Raw genomic sequence first — 22,184 nt, 5'->3', positions numbered from 1 at the left:
CTCAGTGGTTAAGCGCTCAGCTGCTAACCAAAAGGTCGACAGCTCGAATTCCCCAGATGCTTCTTCGAAGCTCTATGGGGCAGTTCTACTCTGTGCTATAGGGTCACTATGAGTCGGAGCTGACTTAATGGCAACCGGTTATACCTTTAAAGGTTCCATCGATTTCGTTGTTTCTTTTTTTAACATTTTAGATTGCTTATTTTTATTCTTCTATTATACCCATGGAAATCTACTCAACACCATTATGCACATACATAATTTATCATTTACAGAGTTTGGTTCATACTTGTTACATGACATTATAATATTTATTTACATAGCTCTCTCCCCTACTAGACTATGAGCTTCATTAAGACAGGGGAAGTGTGTTACCTATTTTTGCACCCTCCATCTACTTCTAAAAACATTTCACTTCTGATAAAAACCATTAGATATTATTGTTATTATTTTTAACATCAGATAAACAAAAATGGCTTCAGAAACAAACACGTGAGGTGGCAATACAAATTAGAGATTAAGAGAACGACTGAGCACGGTATTCTTAGGGTAAGATTACTCTCCCACTATTGTTTTCTCCTGGTGACCCATTTTGACTAGGCACAAGTGATTATAATATGCAGAATTCCATACACCAACAGAGACAAAGTCTCGTACACACATCAGTGTATGAAGCCCCCTAACAAGGCGCTCTCATAGTATCTTCAACTTGTACACACACTGATGGACACACAGACACACATACCATCCTGCTTTTCAGGAACATACCAGGGCAGACAAACGCCTAGACCTAAGATGTCTATCATATCATGGCAATGACAGATGGCCCAGAGATCATGCACAATGACATCCTTTTTACTTTTTAGTGTCTGGAGGGCACATTATTACCTGTTGTCTTTGGTAGGCAGAGAAAGTTCTTTCTAGGTCTTCAAGATCTAAAATGTTAAAGACTTTTGAATCATCAATTTCAGTCCATACTGTTCCATCCAGTTTGTTCTGCAAACATCAAGTTAATAAATGCTAAAGTTTATAGTTATACCAAAAGAGAACATAGTTACATACATACATACATACATGCCATTGTCCCAAATTATTCATTCTACCAGATGCTCCCTGGTGGCGTAGTGGTTAAGTGCTACGGCTGCTAACCAAAGGGTCAGCAGTTTGAATCCAGCAGGTGCTCCTTGGAAACTCTATGGGGCAGTTCTACTCTGTCCTGTAGGGTCGCTATGAGTCGGAATCGACTCGATGGCACTGGGTTTGTTTTTTTTTTTTTGGTTTTTACCAGATGCTTCAAGTGAGCTGGTTTGTGTAAACCATGTGTCATTATTTCAGAAGCTTTGTCACAAATACTTGAGCTAGTGAGATCCCTGATTCCATAATAGAAAATGAAATCATTTGACAGCCAGGACTGTTCTCCCTTTCAGTGAGAGAATGAAATGAGCTGCTGATGCTATCTATCCATTACAGGAGAGATTGGAACAAATGGCTTACCTCAGGCAGCTTAGACCAGTTGAAGGACTTCAGGGCATTTGTGGGTTGAGGAATGTTTTTCTTCTTAAGTGCCAGACCCAGTGGAGCACCAGGAGGTGGCATGATCCCCCCACCTAGAGGAGGGGGCCCTGGGGGAGGTGGAGGGCCACCTGGAGGGAGGGGAGGTGGTGGAGGAGGAAGCAGTCCACCTGGTAGAGGTGGGGGAGGAGGAGGAGGAAGGAGAGCCCCTGGCAATGACGAAGGAAAGGGCCCTCCTGGGGCTCCAGGTGAGGGTCCACCTGGGACTGAAGCACAGATGGCCCTCTGCAAAGGCAAAAATAGAAAAGGAGATCAACGGAAGAAGTAATTCATTCTATGATTTTGGGTTTGTAACTCTGCCTAAAATGTATATTATAGAGAAATTCACACTTCTAAGAACGTAGGTTTAAAGGACCAGTAAGTAAGTCAAGTGGACTTTGAGGGCCTTTGTGGCCTCCATTACATCACTCCTTTGAATTTGTAGTCTAGTGTTTAATTTCAAAGCATTTGCGTATCTCTCACTTCCTTCTGTATCATGCAGTTTGGTTTTCATGAACTCAGACTTCCTTTTAAGAAGTTAATGTGATTTCTATCGCTCACTTCAGAGGATTTGTGTTTAAAATGCACACTCCAAACCCCCTCTGCTACCTAATCTAGGTGATCACAGAGTGACCAAGTCTCGTAACCACTGTCATCAATCACATCAGGCGTTTCAGACCCCACTCCCCCGTGAGAAGTTGTCTACTTAAGGATGAAGCGCTCCAGGGGGAGGCCTTGGCAGCTGCCGACCGACCGGAAGTCCCACCCTCGGCCCGGCCCGCGGCTCACCCTGCTGAGCTCGTGGAGCTGTGCAGTGAGGTCCGCCACCTGCTGCTTGACTTGCTTGTGTTCAGTCGTCTCCTTTTCAAGTTTCTCTTTCATTTTATTCAAGGTTTGCATCATCTCTTCCTTCTCTTGTGTCTTGGCATCACATTCCCGCTCCTTCTTTTCCAATTTCTGTTGCAGTTCATTGTGTTCTACGCACGAAAACAAATGGATGGGAAATCAGGAGAGTCTTCAAAGCTGAAGCATTTTCTCTCAAAAGAAAATGGACTGGGGCTGATGGGAGAGATTGTGTGGGCCTTTACTAGGTAAATACTCCCCCTCTTCTCCAGCAAGGGGAGCGACTCGCAGTCTAAACGGTGCTCATGCTTGGAGGGAGGCTTCAGATGAACAATTTTTATTAGCTACATTTTGCAAAAGGCTGAAGAACAAAAAGTCATAGTTTTAAAAATGAAACAAGGGTTTGTTTCAGCAACCAGATGTCGAGGAGAATGGTGCTTGTTTAATTCAGAATCCTGTCACAGAATGACCCGTTTAGCAACACCAGGGAAAATGAGCATTAAAAGCGCCTCATTACAAATGAGGGACAGGGGAAGTCCAGCTTTTACTAGCTAGCTTTGCTGGCTTGCGTCTGAAGAGCAGAAGGGCTGGAAAGGAGGATCTCTCACTGTGAGGAAGAGCTGCTGCCAGACCCAGTGTTTGTCCCAACACGGAGTCATTTTTCCCATTCCCCTTCGGAAGGCTACTTGGATTTGAAGCATTTTATGCTTCAGGCAAATACTTATTAAAACGTGTGAAGGCAAATGTTATCATCTCTTAAATATCTTAAATACCTTAAAAGCAGTAGTTTTAGTTGACCATGAGAATCATGGTAATTCGGGGAAAAAAAATTAACTCTCAACTCTAGTTTTACTGACTTCCCCAGTTTTGCTATAACGGAACAGCATTTCCAATTCACACTGTCAAGGAATATATGCTTGCTGACTCTAGCAGTGATAGGAAATGATGAGCTTTGGAAAACAGAACGAATGAAGTTTAAGCTGCAGATTTTTACTTCAAATACTTGGCCCTAATTCCTATTCTTTTTATGTTAAATCCACTAGAGATATAGTCCACTGGGGCAGAGCTATACAAGCTGGTTTCTCTTACTGAATTTGATACTGCATTTAAAGTCTTTCTCTGTCTCCCCTCTTCTGTGTTCTCCACAAATCAAAGTTTGCAGAGATGGGGTCAAACCACTAAAATCCTTGAATCTTAATACCAAGCCTGACACTGAGACAACCACCAACCCACTTCTATTACTCTGACTTCGTCCTCTCTGGCCCCTTCAGAGTCATCTAAAAACTACTTTACTATATCCCATTTTCCTTCTTCTATTCCCATTTAACTCCTCTTTGACAATTATAAGATTAAGAACTTCCCTTCCATCACTGGTCATTAGCCTCTGCCAAATCTGCCTGTGCCTCAGAATCACCTGAGGGGTTTTTAACATTTCAGAATCCCCCTGGTCCCACCCCTAGAGTCTGTTCTGTAGGTCAGGACAGAGCTTCAGACTCTGGTTTTCAAATGCGCCTCAGATGATCCTGCTGTACTGCCAGATTTGGCAAACTCTAGCCTAAAGGACTTTCTCCACAAATGACAACCATTTACTGAGTTTTTATTGAGCACTTACTGGCTGTACTGCACTAAGAAAATTCTCCCAAATACGGTCTACCTTTCAGGTCCATAGAACTTCCTGCCTCCTCACTCTCCACCCTTTGACTAATTTGTCAACATGTGTCTCTTTTAATACAACTTTGCTACCTCAGTTTTCAAAGAAGAGTTAATTTTATCTACAATCTCTCTTCTACACTCTACCCATGACCTCACTTTAAACCATCCTGTCCCTTTCAGTGACCTCAGTCATTTTCTCTTGTGCCATCTCAACCTCCTAAATCCTATAACAGTCACTATCCTTTATTGAGCAGCCAGTATGTGCCAGGCACTATGCTAAAGTCCCTATTTTTGTTTACTCATGTCTCTTTTTGTTCACTGAATTTTCACAACAACCCTGTGAGTTTGATCTAATTCTCATTTTACAGAGGAGGTTACTGGAGGAAAAGAGGATGTGACTTAGTTTACCCAGAGTCAGTGGGGGCCAGAATGAAGAATCAGACCCAGAGCCCCGCACAGTACCTGACAAACACAGGCATTCAATAGCTGATCACTGAATGAATGAGTGAATGACCCCAATGCTTATGTCCTAAGATTTCTACTCAACTTGCATATCTGAGCGTTCATGCTCTGGAGTTATCACTAAATATCCACTCATTAACAATCTCCTTTTTGGTATAACCTCTCTTTACTCTAATTTTTAGTCAGTGTTTCTATTCTTTCTACAGCAGTTTCTGGGATTTGTTTGTAAAAATGCATGTGCAGACCTCACAGATGTGAGAGCAATCTGAATTCATAGGAGGAACTCATAACAACTTCACGCTTGATAACTTTTCAGTAATGGCCCCACTTTTCAGCTCAGTGGAAAAGGACAGGTGTGATGAGAGAAAAGGAAATGCATAGGCATCTCTTGGAACCTCTTTCCAGCACACGAAATATGGGGCTGAGTGCTATTGTGTTCCACTGACTCTGACTGAGTAACTTGGACAAGGAAAAGGAAGTCAGTTAGCCAGCATGGTCAAAGAATAGCGGCTGGGGTAGGGTATGATTGTTTTCGTAAAGGGGCCAACTTAATTTGCCAATATTTTGAAGGAAGAGGGAACGTTGTATCCGTTGCTGTGAGTGGCTGGCACAGCAAAGGGCACAAATGTCCCTGCTGTCATTTGTCACTGAGCAGAAACATCAAAGATATGTGCAAACACTCACCAATAGCTGGCCTGCTAATGTTTCGTAACACAAATATCTGCAAAGGTCAGTGATTTTCTGCACGATTTCTTTATTTACAACTGGTGCCAAATTAAGGGCATGTGGAGGATCAGGCTGCTAAAACCAAGCTTCCTGAGCTTCTCTTTTAAAATATCACAGACAGTGCTGAGTAGTCCCTAGCGTCCCTTACCGTGTTTATTAAAACCTAATATGTTTTTAAAGAGCAGTTGTGGGTCAGGAAGAGGGTTGGGATGACTACTTGTTATGAAAGTCTCAATTTATGAATATTGAATAACATATTACAAGTTTTTCAGAAGATTCTACATGATTATGATAAGAGGATAAAACATCTGGGCATCAGCGTGACAACTGAAATAGCCTGATTCAAGAAAAGGCAGTGCAAAATGCCCTGAAGACATAAAAAAAGAAAGGCCATTTGATGCACTAAACTCAGTGAGAAACATCAATGCAAATTTCCGTAATATACAGAAAGCAGGAATCTCAGGGTCACTCAATAACAGGGCCTCTTGTCAGGGCCTCATCATTTACCTTTTCTCATTTTTTCTGCTTGTTCTTTCCACTGCTTAACTTCGTTTTCATTAACCAACCTGTGTAATAGTTAAAAGAATAGTCATTACAAAAGACAAAAAGGTCCAACTGCTAAGTGCAGGCTCCCTAGGTATAGAAAAAATTCTACTGCAGAGAAAAATCCTCAGCAAGGTTGAAAACAATTTAAACTCAGATGTTACTTAGCTATATTATGTGTGCATATATAATAATTCATGTTTGACCTCTAGACCATGTCAGTTTTCCCAGCTGCTATGTTGAAGTAAGGTAAAATAAATGCCTTATATCTCACAGACAGCAAAATAAGAAGAAACTTACATTCGTACGACATTCTTAATGTTAAAGTTTTCCAAAGGTGTGGAGTCAGGGTCTTGTCCTTTGTCATTTTGGATAACTATTTGCTGTATAATTCTATCTAGCAGTAGCCAGTACTGAACAGTGTTTCCACTTCTCTTATCTACAAAAGAAAAGAGTGGTGGAAAAAACATCAAGTTGTTTCCAAACTAGGATTAATATTTTGCAACAGTGCTCACCCTTTGGAGACACAGAACCAGAGAATGTTTACAATGCCTGCACCAAGGCTTCCCAAGGTGTCTGGAAATTTGGCATGCGATGATCATTTATTTGATTGAGAAGCACTCTCTACCCCTTTCTAAATGTGTTGTAAGACATATATTTATTTTTGAAATAGAAGTTAATTATGACTGATTTCATTTTAAGGGGTTCACAATACTCCTTCAAACTGTGGAGACACACACTGAGCTGTCACCAAACCAAAGCTTGGAACCCTCGGTCCACACCCAATCTAATCAACACTGTTCAGAAAACAGAGCTCTTTGGACGACGTCCAAACTTTCAACAACACAAATGTAAATCCCAAACATACTCACAAGGCATTTGGAGGCAGTGGTGCAGGATGGACATGAAGTGAGGGTAAGCTTCACTGTGAGTCAGCCTCTTTCTGGTCAGCTCAAACATCTGAGTTGCACTTTTTGTGTCTATGTGAACCTATTTCATATGAAAAAGAAATCTAAGTCAAACATACAAGTTCCTCGATTCCCCCAAGGTAAGTAAATCCAAGGTAAACAGAAACTAATCCTGCCACTTAGGTAGCAGAATAGAACTTTGATTTCGCTGTTTGGTTACAGTGGTCCTTGACAATTCTACAACACATATTAACCAAAAAACCAAACCCGATGCCTTAGAGTAGATTCTGACTCACAGCGACCCTATAGGACAGAATAGAACTGTCCCATAGGGTTTCCAAGAAGCAGTTAGTGGACTCCAACTGCCAACCTTTTAGTTAGGAGCCAACCTCTTTAAGCATTGTGCCACCAGGGCTCCAGAGGATACTTCCATGAGCTAATGAGTTGTATCAGAATAATTGCAAGCATACGTACCAGTTCAAATCTTTTGGCAAATTCTAGTTCATCTTCATTTCGGAGCATTTCAAAAAAGTCTAAATGCCTGAAAGATAATTAAAGAAAAGTTATTAAAAGTAGAAGATCTTATAAACACAGGAGAGTAGGAATCTGGATTCTGGACATTAATACTAAGGCCTTTCCTTAATTCTCAGAGATATCTCTAAAAGAAATAAGACAACAAAATTTTAAAGCCTTAACTGTGCTCTTTCTAAGGAAAAAAGACATTATCTACATGAAATGAGATCTTCACACAAAGGAAAAATTTAAAAGCCTAGAATGCCCAGCACGTACTAGACAATAAATTAATAAATGTCTATCAAATACAAAAACAAAGAAGTCCAGATTCCATTCAAGACTCCCTTTCTGGAAAAACAAAACCATATGCCATATGATTAGCTGCTGAATTAAAGATCATAAAAGAAATGTTTATGCCATTCATTTATTCATTCAAATATTTGAGCCCTTCCCATATATTCTACACACAAGGCATGATAAATTCTATAAAGACAAATACATCAGAGTGAACGGAAAAGAGAACGATGGGCAGTGAGGTGAGTGATGTGTACACAATGATTGGAAAAGGCCTCTCTGCAGGAAATAAAGGAAAGAGCAATTTGGACATCTGTGGGAAGATCTTTGGATGCTGAGGATATAAAACACGCAAGGCAAAGGCAAGCTTATGTTTGGTATGTTCATAGAATATCAAGGATGAGAGCATGCTTGAGAGTGTGAATGAGGAAGAAGAGTGGTAGAAGGAGAGGTCTGAGAGCTGGTAGAACATCTTAGAAATAGTAAAGTGATTGCAAACAAGAGCAAATGAACAGGAATATGAAAACTTACATTCAAAGAATGCCTGTCAAAGTATGGAGTGATTCTATACATTTTATATTTAATTTCACAACAGCCCTGAAAGATAGCCATCACCTTCATCATCACCGTTACTATTTTTTACAGAAAACGTCTATCAAGGATACAGATACACAGGAAGTAAGAGGCAGGTCTAGGATATGGATTAGGTTTAATGCTAAAACCCATGGTAAGCTCTCTACACAATGGGCTACTTACTTCATCGAGAAAGCCCTACTGTGACAACATTGTTAGCTGAGTTCCTTAGTGTGTTACAGACAGGCCACAGGAAGTTCACGGGCTGGCACTTGGTTGTACTACACCACATCAAAAAGCTAAACTATCTCAGATCGTGACAGTCTGACTTACCTATCCAACGTAGAATTTTCATGTTCTCTTAACTTATCTATTACAGGTTGAATTCCTAACATCAGAAATTCATAACGAAGATGAAGTCTAAAGTCCAAACTTTCCTGAAAGTAAAAGGGTGATAAAATATACATTTATGGTTTTTAGTTAATTATTACTTTAAAAAATTAATTTTTGATGATATATTTTAAAACTTGTAGTACAGGGGTTCTTACCACTCCTGCGCCTTGACTTAGCACTGCATTAATGAAGGACATGATGGCAGTCTTGAGGCTCACTTCATCTCTATACCGCCCAGTGCTTTTATCTAAGTCATTAATTAACGTCTATCAAGGATACAGATAAAAAAAAAGAAGAAAACAAAGGACAGAATCATTACTAACCTTAGTTATTCATTTTTTTTCTATATTCATAAATTCATTTTTAAAATTGCACTGGTTAAGAGCTCAGTTGCTAACCAAAAGGTTGGCAGTTTGAATCCACCAGCTGTTCCTTGGAAACCCTATGGGGCAGTTCTACTCTGTCCTATGCGGTGACTATAAGTCAGAATTGACTCAATGGCAACAAGTTTGGTTATTTTTTTAAGTCAGAATTATACTAATTCACAGAAAGTTTTCATTTCTTCCTAAAGATTAGTCCTAAAAACTCTACTTTCAAAATTTGTCCATCATATATGTCCACATATACATGTATACAAAGTACAAAAGACTGTGCCTCATTAACTCATTGCTTTTCGTGTTTAAGTAAAAACACAGTGACATGATCTCACTGTTCAAACTGATCCTAAAAGAAGAAAAGCAACCTAGAAATCTTTTGGGAACAATCTCATTTAGTAGATTCCAAAGATGTGTGCTATAAAACATGTAGTAAGCAGGGCCATATTTTCAAGTTCAGTAAATCCAAAAGCCCAGATTGATCAACTACAGAAAGTATATTCTACTCTCTGGTGCTAAAACTGAAGAGGAAGGAAATGTTTGACGTCTCCGTGTGAGTAATCACAAGAAGGAATCTCAAGTTAAGGTCCTGTTCGGGGCCAGGAAAGGCACTGGGTAGGAGGCATGAGTGAAGAAGCGTGAGGGTGCACCCACCTGAAAGCGGGTCCTTTCGCTGGCGTATTTCTGATAGTGCAGCATAGCCTGCAGAACCTTCTTGTGGCCCCCGGGAACCAGGCACACAGCGCCCAAGATTTCCAGCACAGCCACCTTTGTTTTAATGTTCTCTGTGCTCAGACTCTGAGCAATTACGTTAATACTCTCAGAATGAGCCAGGACGTGAGCCCGACCTTGAGAATTGTTCATTAGCGCCTTTATACATCCAATGAGGGAGGTATGTATTCGAGACTCTGAGGTCTCATAGTCCATGGTCTTTAGAAAGTTGAGAATACATGACAAGCCATCCAAGTCGATGAATCTGGTTACAAACCTGTCATGAGGAGAAGAAGGTTAAATAAAATGTATCAGATTGAAGTCACTTTGGAATTTTCTAATATTCCTTAATGGAAAAGTTTGGGGTTAGTCCCTGAAACATCAAAAGGCTTTCGTTGTGAAGTCTTCTCAAATCCCTGGCTCTTCCCTGGCATAGAATACAGGGTCAGGTCTAACCAGAATCGTGAGAAAATTTCCATTTGAGGTCAATACACCTCAACTGGTATAAAGAACCAATGAACAGACCACATGCACCACAGAAAATCAGGAGTAACGGCATACTCAGAAAACCTTTGTTATCCTAGATTAAAGTCATCTGCTGATCCCTTGTTATTGTAGCATCCAGTTCCCATATACCTATGTGCTGGCCACTGACCCAGACACCATACCAATGAAAGTCAAAGGGCGGCCGTAAACTCCAGGATATTGCTTGTCAAACAAATGATAACCTGTATCCCTAAACTTCTTGGTAGTAAAACCCTTCTTTTGTATGACATGCTACATGGAATCCAAACATATAAAAACTGGTAAAAGTAATACTTCATTATTGAAACTAACTTTATTAACATTTATTTAACACTTAGCTGTAAAATCAATGAGAATAATTCACAATGTACAGCTGCACGCTAAAGCCTCTGAGAAGTTTGGAAGTCATGTAACCTGTTTGACTACTCTAGCAATTTCCAAACTTATTTGGCCTTGGATACCCATTAACATCCAACAGTCAGAACGCATTGAGGGAAACACTGATCTAGTTAGGATAAGCTGAAATGCCTCTGTCATACAACCGCACAGTATTTTTGATGGATCAGTAGACTTTTTTTTACATTTTACAGTCAAATCAAGGAAGGGAATATTTATTTTCTAGTCATTTCACCCAATCATATGACCCAGATATAGCCAAGCTGGTTTAACCAGTTGGCCTCATTCATAGCACCTGTGCTAATGAAATGTACCTGTAAACAGCCCAAGACCCCACCAAAACCTAGAAGCATTAATAGAAAATGAAGGTGTAGGAGGCTCACAGTGGGAGCAAGCAGATTATCAGAGAGGAAATGAATCACTGTTGCCAGAAAGCCTGCTATTTTAAAAATAATAGTCTGAGATCTAATTCATATACAAAAACCCCTCAATTTTAAGTTTTTAAAGTGCCCGATTCAGTGGTTTTTATATTCACTGACTTAATGCAACCATTACCACTTTCTAACTTTAGAACATTTTCATCCCCCCCCAAAAAGACTGTTTTCCCCTACCTCCTGCCCCTGGCAATCACTAACCCACCTTCTGTCTTTATGGATTGGCTTATTGTGGACATTTTATGTAAACTGAATCATAGAATATGTGGTCCTTTGTGACTGGCTTCTTTCACTTAGCCAGTCTATCCATATTGTAGCACGTATCAGTTATTTCATTACTTTTCATGACTGAATAATATCCCATTGCATGGATATACCACATTTTGTTTATCTATTCATCAGTTGATAAGCATTTGGGTGGTTTTCACTTTTTGGCTATTATGAATATAATAACTTGTGTACAAGTATTTCTGTGGACATATGTTATCATTTCTCTTGGGTACATATCTAGGCATGGAATTCCTGGGTCATATGGCAATTCTATGTTTAACATTTTGAGGAACTACCAAATGGTTTTCCAAAGTGGGTGCAGCATTTTACACCTGTACCACCAATGAATGAGGGCTCCAATTTCTACACATCTTCACCCACACTTGTTATTGTCTGTCTTCTTATTTATTTTTTATTTTAGTCATCTTAGTGCGTGTGTACACATCTTTTTATTGAAAGAAATCAATTTATTGCATGGTCCGTGATTAAAGTATTTCATTCATGGCTCAACTGCATGCTTTTAATTAAAGACTTCTTAGAAGATTTGGCTATTGACCAAAAAAAAAAAACAAGTATGCAAATACAAGAGGAGAGAATGGGTAATGGGAAGTGGAAGGGGATGAGAATGAGGGGAAGGGAAGACAGAATACAACTACATACAGCCCAGAAAAAGAACTACCTCATTGGTTTTGTCCTTAGTGCCGTCTTCAAACTCTCTATAGTTTTACTTCTCTCTTCCTCCTCTTCCTTCTCTAAAGCCAGCAGAGATTTTCTCTATGGAGAGATAACTGAAGTTACTTCCTCGAATTCTAGATTTTTGTTTTGTTTTAATGTACAAACAAGTCCACACATTACATGCTATTATCACTTTTGATACGAATAAGCAAATAATAAATCTATGCTTAATAAGTCAGAATGTCGAGAAACAGCACCAAGAATTCCATAAATTCATTGTCTCTACTACAAATAATTTCTTTCAAATTTAAAATAAGGCTTTAAGGAAATGTTTAGAAATCTTAATGAGCAGAGATTACTACCTAAATGTTTGTATAAGTATTCTATAACTACACTCTGATGTAGATATCACTATTAATATTTGATGCAAAGGAAGTTAGACCTGTACCTGAAAACCACGTTCTGGCAATTAAAGTTAATCACACTAGCAAACAGAGGAGCAGGGAGCAACCCTCCCACTCTGCCTCTCCCATCCATCAGCCAAAGTATAATCAAGACCAAGAGGTTTTTGTTACTTCAAAGTATTTTTTTAAGAGGAACAATTAAATTGACCTGATCCTAAGATAGACAAGTCCTTCAAAATAAAAAGCTTAACTTTTAGAAATAATTCAGTATCCTATGGAAATCAGGATATGGACATGTGTGTGTGCACACGTGTGTTTGTGAGTATGTAAGCAGCACCCCACCCAGGGATCTGCTAGAGAAGTGCTTCTCAAACTTTCCTGTGGCAATGAATCACCTTGAGACCTTGTTAAAATGCAGGTTCTGACTGGGTATGTCTGGGGTGAGGACTGAGATGTTGCATTTCACAAGCTCCTTGCTTTGAGGAGCAAGGCTCTGAGTAAGTAGATCTCAGGTGATAGATTTAGCTCAAGAGTAGAGTGTGTTTATAAAATCATGAGTGCTAGTAAGGTCTATAGATGTCAAAAAAGAAAAAAACAAAACAAACAAAAAAGTCTTTTCCATTCCCTTTCCTTCCACGATAACCGAGTTGTATCAAAAGTATTCCCAAGTCTATGCTCTCAGAAGCCTCCACCCATAGAGAGCTACTAGCCTTTTCCTTCAGTTCAATCTCATCACATGCTACCTAGTCTTAATTTTATTACCTGTTACCAAATCTGATAAAATGCTTGTTTGGGAAACAGATCCAGATGACTGTATTGAAAAAAAAAAAAAAAAATTGGTTCTTTACTAGTATCTTTAATCAACAGTATCAGTATTACATAAGTAAGACCTAAATTTGACCTCACAATGAGGAGGGTAGAAAAACCCACTGCACTGCCGTGGAGTCGATTCCAACTCACAGCGACCTTACGTAGAGTCCTAAGCAAACGAATACATCAGTATCCTTTAGGAGAACTGAAATAAAAGTCTGTAGGGTCTTTTGTTTTTTTAACATGTTATTGTTTCTGCTCAAGCTGTCCTCTTGCTGGTGATGTGCCTGGACAGCTGTCACCAGAGGACGATGGCAGAAGAAGCTGTGTGCAGAAATAGCCAATGAATTCCATCACGGCTCAGTGAGACCCAACCACTGGAAAATTCAGCACAAATCCAGCAAAGTAGATTTAATCTCCCATGGCACAGCTGAACTAGTTTAGATTCTTAAGTAATCACTTCGAATCTGCAGTTCAGAATCAAGGCTTTTATGAATATCACCCCTTGTTCCCAAAATTAATTACACAAACTCACAGCAACGTATTTGGAATAAAAAATTAAAGATTACACACATTTCTTAGTGGTCACTAACACTAATTTAAAAAAAAAAAAACCCAGTGGCACAGTGGTAAAGAGCTCAGACTGCTAACCCAAAGGTTGGCAATTCGAATCTACCAGCCACTCCTTGGAAACCCAAAGAAACTCAACGGGAACGGGAACGGGAATAGGAACGAACACCAAATATATGTACATTTGTTCCTTTAACAATCTTGGAGCAGGTGGACTATGTGAAAAAAAGCAGAATATATTAAGTCTCCCCCTTGGGAGATTTATGAAATGTCAAAGAAATTAAATTAGAATTTCCTTTCTCAATATAAGAATGGAGCAAAACCTTCCTCTCAAAGAGAAGAGACCACTCTTTTCTGTATGTGATTTACAATTAGATTTGGATTTAAGATTGCACTTTTTTGGTATTGAGGAAAATGAGGATAGATATGTGGATGAACTTGACATTCTAATATGACTTCAAAATAATTTATATAAACTCCCAAGTTTTCAAGTGTCACATTTAGGAAGAAGGATTAGTTTACATAGTTTAGCAATAAGGGGCTATGCTTGCATTTCTGAAGATGACCCACTATACCAAATATCTAGTATGTACCTTGGCATACAGGCCTTGGGGCAGCTTCTTTTGGTGCTCTCTGTATTTACTAAAGGAGTCCCTGAGTAATGCAAACCGCTGCTACCCGAAAGGTTGGACATTTGAAAGCTACCCAGAGGCACTTGGAAGAAAGGCCTGGCAATTTACTTCTGAAAAATAAGCTATCGAAAACCCTATTGAGCACAGTTCTACTCTGACACACATGGGATCGCCAAGAGTCAGAATCATTCGATGGAAACCAGTTTTGCACTTATTAAATACCTGCTCACAGGAGATGTGAGCAAAGGGCAAAGCACATTCTGTCGAGAGGTCTTCTAGCAAAAGGTGCAGAAAAACATCAGAACATGTAGGTCTGAGAGATATGCACGAACTAGGCATATAAATCATCCCTGACTGGAATCTGGAACTAAGTGCCTGTTTTAAACACTGCCTTGGAAAGAAAGAAATAAGCCAGTCCACTAAGCATACCAGACTTCATTTCACACCCCTCCTGCTAGGGTGAGCACTGAGAATCTGCATACAAAGAAAGCCCAGGTCTCTCTCAAACCTGCTAGACTGCGCTCTTTTTATTATATGGTTTTTTTCACTCTTTAAAAGCCAACTCAAGGGTCCTTTAAAGAACAAAGCATTCTTGTCATGAGGATTACATAAAGTAACTGAACTTGTTCCACAAACGACTTCACAGACCAGTAAGTGCTGTGGTTCTCCACCAGGATTGTTTATCAGACTCTTGAGGCATTAAAGAAAACAGATGCCTGCCCTACCTCAGGACCTTGGTAGGCCTGGGGGGTGGGGATGGGATCACCAGGCATCTTTTACAAGCCATAGGGTTTTAACAACTGTATTGGTGACAAGCAAACTGGAAAGGACAGATAAGTTTAAATTCTGGCTCTATCACTTCCTAATTAGATAACCTTGGGCAAGGTAAGTTTTCTTTGAGTCTCAGATTCATTATCTATGCACAGCACTTATAGCATTGGGTGCTTGTAAGGATTAAAACCAACATGTAAAGTGCCTGTCACAGGATGCACACTCAATAAACAGTAGTCACTGTTGACTTTGAAGACAATGGATGATGACAATGGGGACAAACGCCCCTTCTCTAAGCAGAGAGCTAGAGTCTAGGATCTGGAGAAACCGTGTGCTCTTCCCATCCCTAGGGACAATGTCTCACAGGAATTCTATTGTGTGTTTTTGGGAATTCTCCAATACAGTTGTCTCTCTCCCTACAGAGATTAACCAGAACTGTAGGGGAGGGAGGTCACAGCAGATATGGTTAGAGAAGCAGAAAATATAGCACAGTGTCTCTGGTCTCATCAGGTCTCCTCATTCCTTTCTGTCTGCTGGAGTTTTGACTCCTCATTAATTCATGAACTGCTACTGCCTTCTACCTTTGACCCTCAAAAGATGCTGGCACAGTCTGGAATACCAGAAATCTTTGTTAGGTGTTTAACACATAAAAGATAGCAAAGTGACTGACAATTTAATCACCTTGAGATGCTCTTGTGAAGGACTCTGAATGAGGACCCAAATACAAAATGCAGGCAACTCAAGAATGGAGCCAAGAGTTGTTCAAGGAGCTGGACGAAGGAGAAGGGCACCTCTTGAAGAAGTGCCACATACTGACACGTCACAGACCCTCTAGCACAGGAACGAGCCAGTCTACTCCAGACAAGGCATGGAAGTCAAGTCACTGAAGGACAAATTAATCTAACTGCCCCAAATCTTAAAGAATGGAAAAGCCCATAGTACTTCCTACTTCTCCATTTACAGAAGGGAATTCATTAACACAGAAGCAACTTCCCTTGTTAGGCATCAAACAATGCTGATTTAATTAGAAAGCAAGACAGCCTGCCTGATAGTTTTTTTTTTTTTTTACCCCTAACAGCACAATAATTCAGAAAATGGCCTCTATGTGCAGGAAATGTAAATGGCTCTAAATTATTACTGCTTAGACAGATGCATAAAAAACTCCTGACGGTCATCACAAATCTCACATTCTGTTAGCATATTCACACAAATGCTGAGATCACCCTTTTCCCATCTTAGGCATTGTGTAGGATGCTTTGTAGAAAAAAGATTTCACGGTTGTTTTCTGTTCCTTTCTGCTGTGCTTTTAGAATAGAAACCCTGAGGGCAAAAACTTACGCAGTTTCTTCTGTGATTTATACAGCCCTGTTCACATTTACCAGGCTGTTTATTATTCATTGTATGATAGCAGAAGAAGCATCTTCAAAGAAAATGCTAGAAAAGAGGCAGCTACTAAAATTCAAGGCCCTTGAAGTTTTAATAAAATGTGAATGATTCACATATTCTAGTCAGTTTTTAACTTTTGCAGCAGCAGCAGCAAAATCCTGAACAATCTAAAATGTTTGCTTTAAGTGATAAGAAACACACTAATTCTCCATAAGACTTTGAGAAAAGCAGGAATAAAAGTAGAGGAAGGTATTATGGAAGCGACCATCTACTTAAAAGGAGTCCTGGTGGCACAATAGTTAAGTGCACAGCTGCTAATTGAAAGGTTGGTGGTTCGAACCCACCATTCGCTCCAAGGGAGAAAGATGGATGTGGCAGTCTGCTTCCATAAAGATTACAGCCCTGGAGGCCCTATAAACCCAGTGCATCGAGTCCTATAGGGCAGTTCTATCCTGTCCTATAGGGTCACTGAGTCGGAATTGGCAGTGGGTTTTTCTTGTTGTTGTTGATTATCTACTTGGATGTTATAAACTCAAAGTCGAATCTAACAGATTGACTCTTAAAATCACGAGTGTGCCCACTGAGGCAAAGACTGCATTCCACTGTGGACAGCCTCCAATTTTTGTCAACAACAGGATTTAAGCTACTAAGGCTCAAAGGTTGATGACTTGTTTTCTGCTGCATTTTCTAGCTGTGATCAATACGTGCCCCTCAAGCTACTTGGAATGCTGACAATGCGGAGACATCCATGTGATCAGAAGTATATATTTTAGACACTGAGAATGCATTTTAAGCAATTACTGAAGCAAAAATCCATGTACCAAAGATGTCCTAAGGCCATCTCAGAGCCATTATTATTACTACCATTCCTTTTCATTAAACTAGCCACTCCATGAATGCCTTACTATGTATATGAGTAAAGGGCACCTTGGTGTCCTATAAAAGTAAGAACAAGGAACTGGCCAATTTCTCAGGAAGAAAGAGAATGGGAGGGATACAGTGATGGAATAGTTTAATCATACTATTTTTAAAGGGTATTAACTTTTTGAATAGAGCTGCCATAGCAGAGGTCCAAACGATCAGCAAGAGCAATTACAAGTTAAAAGTTGAGCACAGTCCAGATTTAAGATTACATTTCCTCTTATAACATTAAACTCACTTATATTTTAGTACGTGCTGATTTTATTTAAGACATGCTGGAAAAATCATTTTGCCAAGTACCACTCCTGCCCTCTTTTTTTCCCCTACACTGAAAGCTTGGAATGGGGTTTAGAAAGGCAATGACATTTGGTCATTCTTGTTCAAACAGATTTATTGTGCAATCGTATGCTTTGTACTGGACTTGCATTTTAAACTGTGTGTCATAGAACATAAAATATACCTACAGCAGCCATAGAATTTAGCTGATCAATGTAGAATTCAGGCCAACTTGTAGCTCCCTTGTTTTCTTCTTGGTCCTAAAAGAAAAAAAAAAAAAAAAAAGTGAATACCACCAGATGTACACACACAACAGACATAAGCACATCTGATTTCCAGAGTATCTAGACAATGGTCCACACAGACCATCAAAAGACCCTGTGATAGGAGGTATTTATTTTTAAACACTGGCTTTAAGTCATCAGGATGTCCACTTGACTAGGGTGGTCTTTCTGATCCAGTTTCCACAGAGCATTCTGAAGTCTTGACTTAGGTGTGATGACAAAGGGGATATTTTCTGAACCGTGGGCCAACAAGAATTTAAATGGGAACTTAGCCACCATGCCGTAAAGGGAGTGAAATGAACACACGTTAGTCCTAAGTCCAGCCTTCATGCTATGAAAGCCTTCATGCTATGAAGACTGGCAAGGTTAGAAAGAAAATATAGTGAGTTTGAGAGGAAAAGAACTGAAGGCCAAGGAATTCAGGAGTTGATTCCTAAACTGCACAAGCCAGTTTTGTGCCTTATAAACCAGGGTTATCTGGAGCCAACCCCAGAGCCCCCAGGGCTTCTGTGGCTGGGAGACCATGCCACCTGAACCAAACCTCCAAAACCATGAAGGCAGTGTGGCCTCTGTCCCACAGGATGATGGAACCCATCAGAAGACAGCTTTGTTGGGGATTACATGTTCGCAAGCCTATACAGCTACAAGTCATTTGTGTGATCAAGACAGACTTGATGTGGTTTGAAAAGGAAAATTTCAGCTATTCTCTAGCTTCACATTCAGGGGGCACATTTTTGTTGTTCGGTGCTGTTAAGCTGGTTCCTACTCATAGCAACCCTATCGGACAGAGTAGAACTGCCCCATAGGGTTTCCAAGGAGTGGCTGGTGGATTTGAACTGCCAACTTTTTGGTTAGCAGCCAAGCTCTTAACCACTTTGCCAACGGGCAACATTAGTACAATCCCCCCCGCTCCCCACCGCCGACACCTAGGATAAGGTGCTAGGTATTCATAGTGGCTACCTGACAATGAGGTGGTTTCTACCTATCTCGTTTTTATGTCTCATTTAGGAGACAGGAACAGAGCAGAGAGCTCTGCTGATTAGGGTCAGAAGCCCAATTCCTCGGACAGTGGTTTGAAGGTGCGGCTTTAATTTCAATCTCGGACTTTACCTCAAAAAATCACTTTCTTGAAGCAAATATTTCCAGGTAGGTCTACTAGGATGGAATTTCAAAATTATTTTTTAAGTAGTCACAAACAGGGAACAAAATAACTATTGCCCACAATGCGCTCAAAGCCGGGTGACTGACATCTGAACTCAGGCAGTTGCGTGAACTTCATCTGGAGACTGAATGAGCCAGATGATGGGGACAAAGTGTACAGTGTGGCTTTGAAGTTGGACTGGGTTACACTTCCTTGGTCTTAAATAGTTTAGGGAAATCTGATGAATTTCTAGAACGGCCCTTGATTATAATTTAACATGTTAATAAAATAACTATAGTGGGAGTGTAAATGCTGAATCCTTCTTTCCTCTTAAAATGGAGTATTAAACTTAGCAAAATCTCACTGTTACCATTGTATGGAACTAGCCAAAACCCACAGTGATATTCAATGGTATTTAAACCTATAAAATGAAATCAAAGGTGCCAGATATTTCTTTTTCTCAAACTAGGGCAAATTTCCAAAACTAAAACAAAATCAAGTCTCATGTCCAAGGTCCCATGATAACTTGCTGTAAGCTTAATAGTCATGGTTACAGAACAGAGATCATTTTAGAAACTGAAGATTATTATATAGAGAAAATCTTTACACTTTGGAAATGTTACAATAATGTAAACAGAGTAAGAATAAACCTAGACGCTGTAGTCAAAATTAGGGGGAAAACTTCCTTTTAATTTTATGTGCCTCTCTGCTGAGAAAATCGAATGAGCTAAAGAAAGCAGCTTGTAAATGTACTGTTATCACTACATGTTGGGGGTAGGGGGGTGGTTGATCCTCAGAGTTCATTATTTGGCAATGCATTTCTGATTTCCCCTGTGCAAACCTGGTGCTTCTATATGGATGTGTGAATCAACTCTCTCCTCCTATCTTGTGTGGCTGAGTCTGTAGTTCTGCAGAGACATGGGCCTGAATGAGATGAATGCAATTGCTCTCCAGGGATCCCATAGAGAACACTGAAAAGTCCATGAAAGAAACTGCTGGTAGACGCGTCACATGTATGGACATCTTGGACAGCAACTGGGTCCTATGTAATACGAGATTCTAAAATGTATTATTCTTTGAGCCACCTATCTCAATTCTATTTATTTGTTCTAGGAAACCAAGTGGAAAATACACAAGCTTGTATAAATTGTATTAGTTGTAAAGGAAGCAACAAAATATCCAACACATCAAATACTATTCCAAGCACTGCACTCTTCATTTAATCTATCCTAAGAAGTAGGTCCCCATGTGTCGGGGCAGACTCAAGGGCAGCTAAACAATGACAACAATGACATAAGTACTGTTATTATACCCATTTTACTGAGGATGAAACAGAGGCACAGAGAGGTTAGATGAACTGCCAAAGGTCATTACTGCTAGAAATTCATAGGCAGCAGGAAAGAATCAGGGCAACCTCTTCTTCAGATTAGACCTCAAACTAATCATAAGCAATATACATTAAATGTAAAGCTGGCTTTCACCCTTAACTACTTCATAAAACAGAATTCAAATATGGCTAGTAGCCAAACATGAGTTCACCCTTCCCTAAGCCTCTTGCTATTTTTGCTACATTCAATATTTGTGAACATTATTCCAAGGCCTGATGCCTTACCCCAGGTTACTTCTGATCCTCCATGTTGGAAGTCTTCTGTGGGAAATCTTCTGCCCTTCTATCAATGCCCTGTCTATCTTTATACACACCTGCATACAGACAGCCCTTAAAGCTTCTTCCTAACCTGTTATCCTTTAGTCTGTTATCCACCTCAGTGTAAAGGCCATCTTCGTGGGTGGAGATTTCACGAGAGCAGCTGAACATTAGCTGATAAGCACTGAGCCAGTTCTGGACACTGGAATTTTAACAAGTATCTCCCTAAATCAAACACACCTAACCCCTACTTTTGCTACCTACTTATATAATTGCATTCAAACTTTTCTCTAGTAAGCAAGAATACTGGCTTCACTCTATACTTTAAAAAGATTTTTTCCCCCTCTTTTAAAATACATTTTTGGTACCTAGAGGTTATCCTATGCACATATAAATTCCTACATTCACATTAAATGTTCTTTAATGTGAATTATCCTATAAAGTGGATAATTCACATGAAAGCCTAGTTTTACTTATTGAAGATACAAATATTTAAATTATATACCTATCTGCGGAAGGTCAATTTGATGATTAGAATTGAATGGATATAAAACATTTGTCTACCAGTTTGCTGTACTGTGGTGGTTTGTATGTTACTGTGATGCTGGAAACTATGCCACCAGTATTTCAAATACCAGCAGGGTCATCCATGGTGGACAGGTTTCAGCAGAGCTTCCAGACTACGAAAGACTAGGAAGAAGGACCTGGCAATCTACTTCTAAGAAAATTGGCCAGTGAAAACCTTATGAATAGCAGCTAACATTGTCTGATACAGGCAGTCTCTGGGTTACGAACATCCCACTGACAGGCAAATCATACTTGCCCTTTAATGTGATATAAATTTGCCCTCATTTTAAAATGACTGAACCAACCCTCATTAGCAAAAGATTCTTCATCACAAGCACCTTCACTTGCTGCGTGTGCAGCTTTGAAATCATTGAAAAGGCTTCCAGCATCTTCTTGCTAAATAAGGACCATATGCACCTGTTACCACCTTACAAAATTCGACTTAAAGGCACAGTTAGGAATGGATATCGTTTGTAACCCAGGGACTGCTGTATAGTGCTGGAGATGAGCACTATAAATGAGCACTCAAAACACAACTGGGGAAGAATGGTTTCCCCAAGTAGAGTGGACCTTAGTGAGGTGGGTGGAGTAAAGCTTTCAAGACATTCATTTGCTGATATGGCACGACTCAAAATGAGAAGACATAGCTGCAAAAATCTATCAATAATCGTAACATGGAATGTACGAAATATGAATCCAGGAAAACTGGAAGTTGTCAAAAATGAAATATAACACTTGAAGATAGATATACTAACCATTAGTGGGCTGAAATAGACTGGCCATTTTGAATTGGACAATCACACGGTCTACTATGCTGGGAATGACAAATTGAAGAGGAACGGTGTCACATTCTTGTCAAAAAGTACATTTCAAGATCTACCCTGAAGTACCACACGCTCGGTGATAGGATAATATCCATATGCCTACAAGGAAGGC

At 39.8% G+C, this 22,184-nt stretch overlaps 1 protein-coding gene across 2 annotated transcripts in view; it reads right to left on the bottom strand.

The window, feature by feature from the left end:
* The window catches only part of DAAM1 (dishevelled associated activator of morphogenesis 1), a 199,978-nt gene that overhangs the window by 49,467 nt on the left and 128,327 nt on the right, over window positions 1–22,184 (bottom strand). For both annotated transcript variants that reach the window (XR_007519057.1, XM_049899474.1), the window contains exons 4-15: window positions 17,800–17,871; window positions 11,846–11,940; window positions 9,485–9,818; window positions 8,612–8,722; window positions 8,397–8,500; window positions 7,158–7,224; window positions 6,648–6,765; window positions 6,076–6,214; window positions 5,740–5,798; window positions 2,338–2,525; window positions 1,492–1,794; window positions 886–993 (exon numbers count right to left, since the gene is read on the bottom strand). Coding sequence is in view for 1 of the 2 variants with exons in the window: in XM_049899474.1 (XP_049755431.1) it covers window positions 886–993; window positions 1,492–1,794; window positions 2,338–2,525; window positions 5,740–5,798; window positions 6,076–6,214; window positions 6,648–6,765; window positions 7,158–7,224; window positions 8,397–8,500; window positions 8,612–8,722; window positions 9,485–9,818; window positions 11,846–11,940; window positions 17,800–17,871 (1,698 nt within the window). In the remaining variant the exon portion in view is untranslated. The remainder of the gene's footprint in view (window positions 1–885; window positions 994–1,491; window positions 1,795–2,337; window positions 2,526–5,739; window positions 5,799–6,075; window positions 6,215–6,647; window positions 6,766–7,157; window positions 7,225–8,396; window positions 8,501–8,611; window positions 8,723–9,484; window positions 9,819–11,845; window positions 11,941–17,799; window positions 17,872–22,184) is intronic.

Source organism: Elephas maximus, chromosome 10 (assembly GCF_024166365.1).
Source record: "Elephas maximus indicus isolate mEleMax1 chromosome 10, mEleMax1 primary haplotype, whole genome shotgun sequence".
Classification (NCBI taxonomy): domain Eukaryota; kingdom Metazoa; phylum Chordata; class Mammalia; order Proboscidea; family Elephantidae; genus Elephas; species Elephas maximus.
This window is presented reverse-complemented; position numbering and strand designations above follow the sequence as displayed.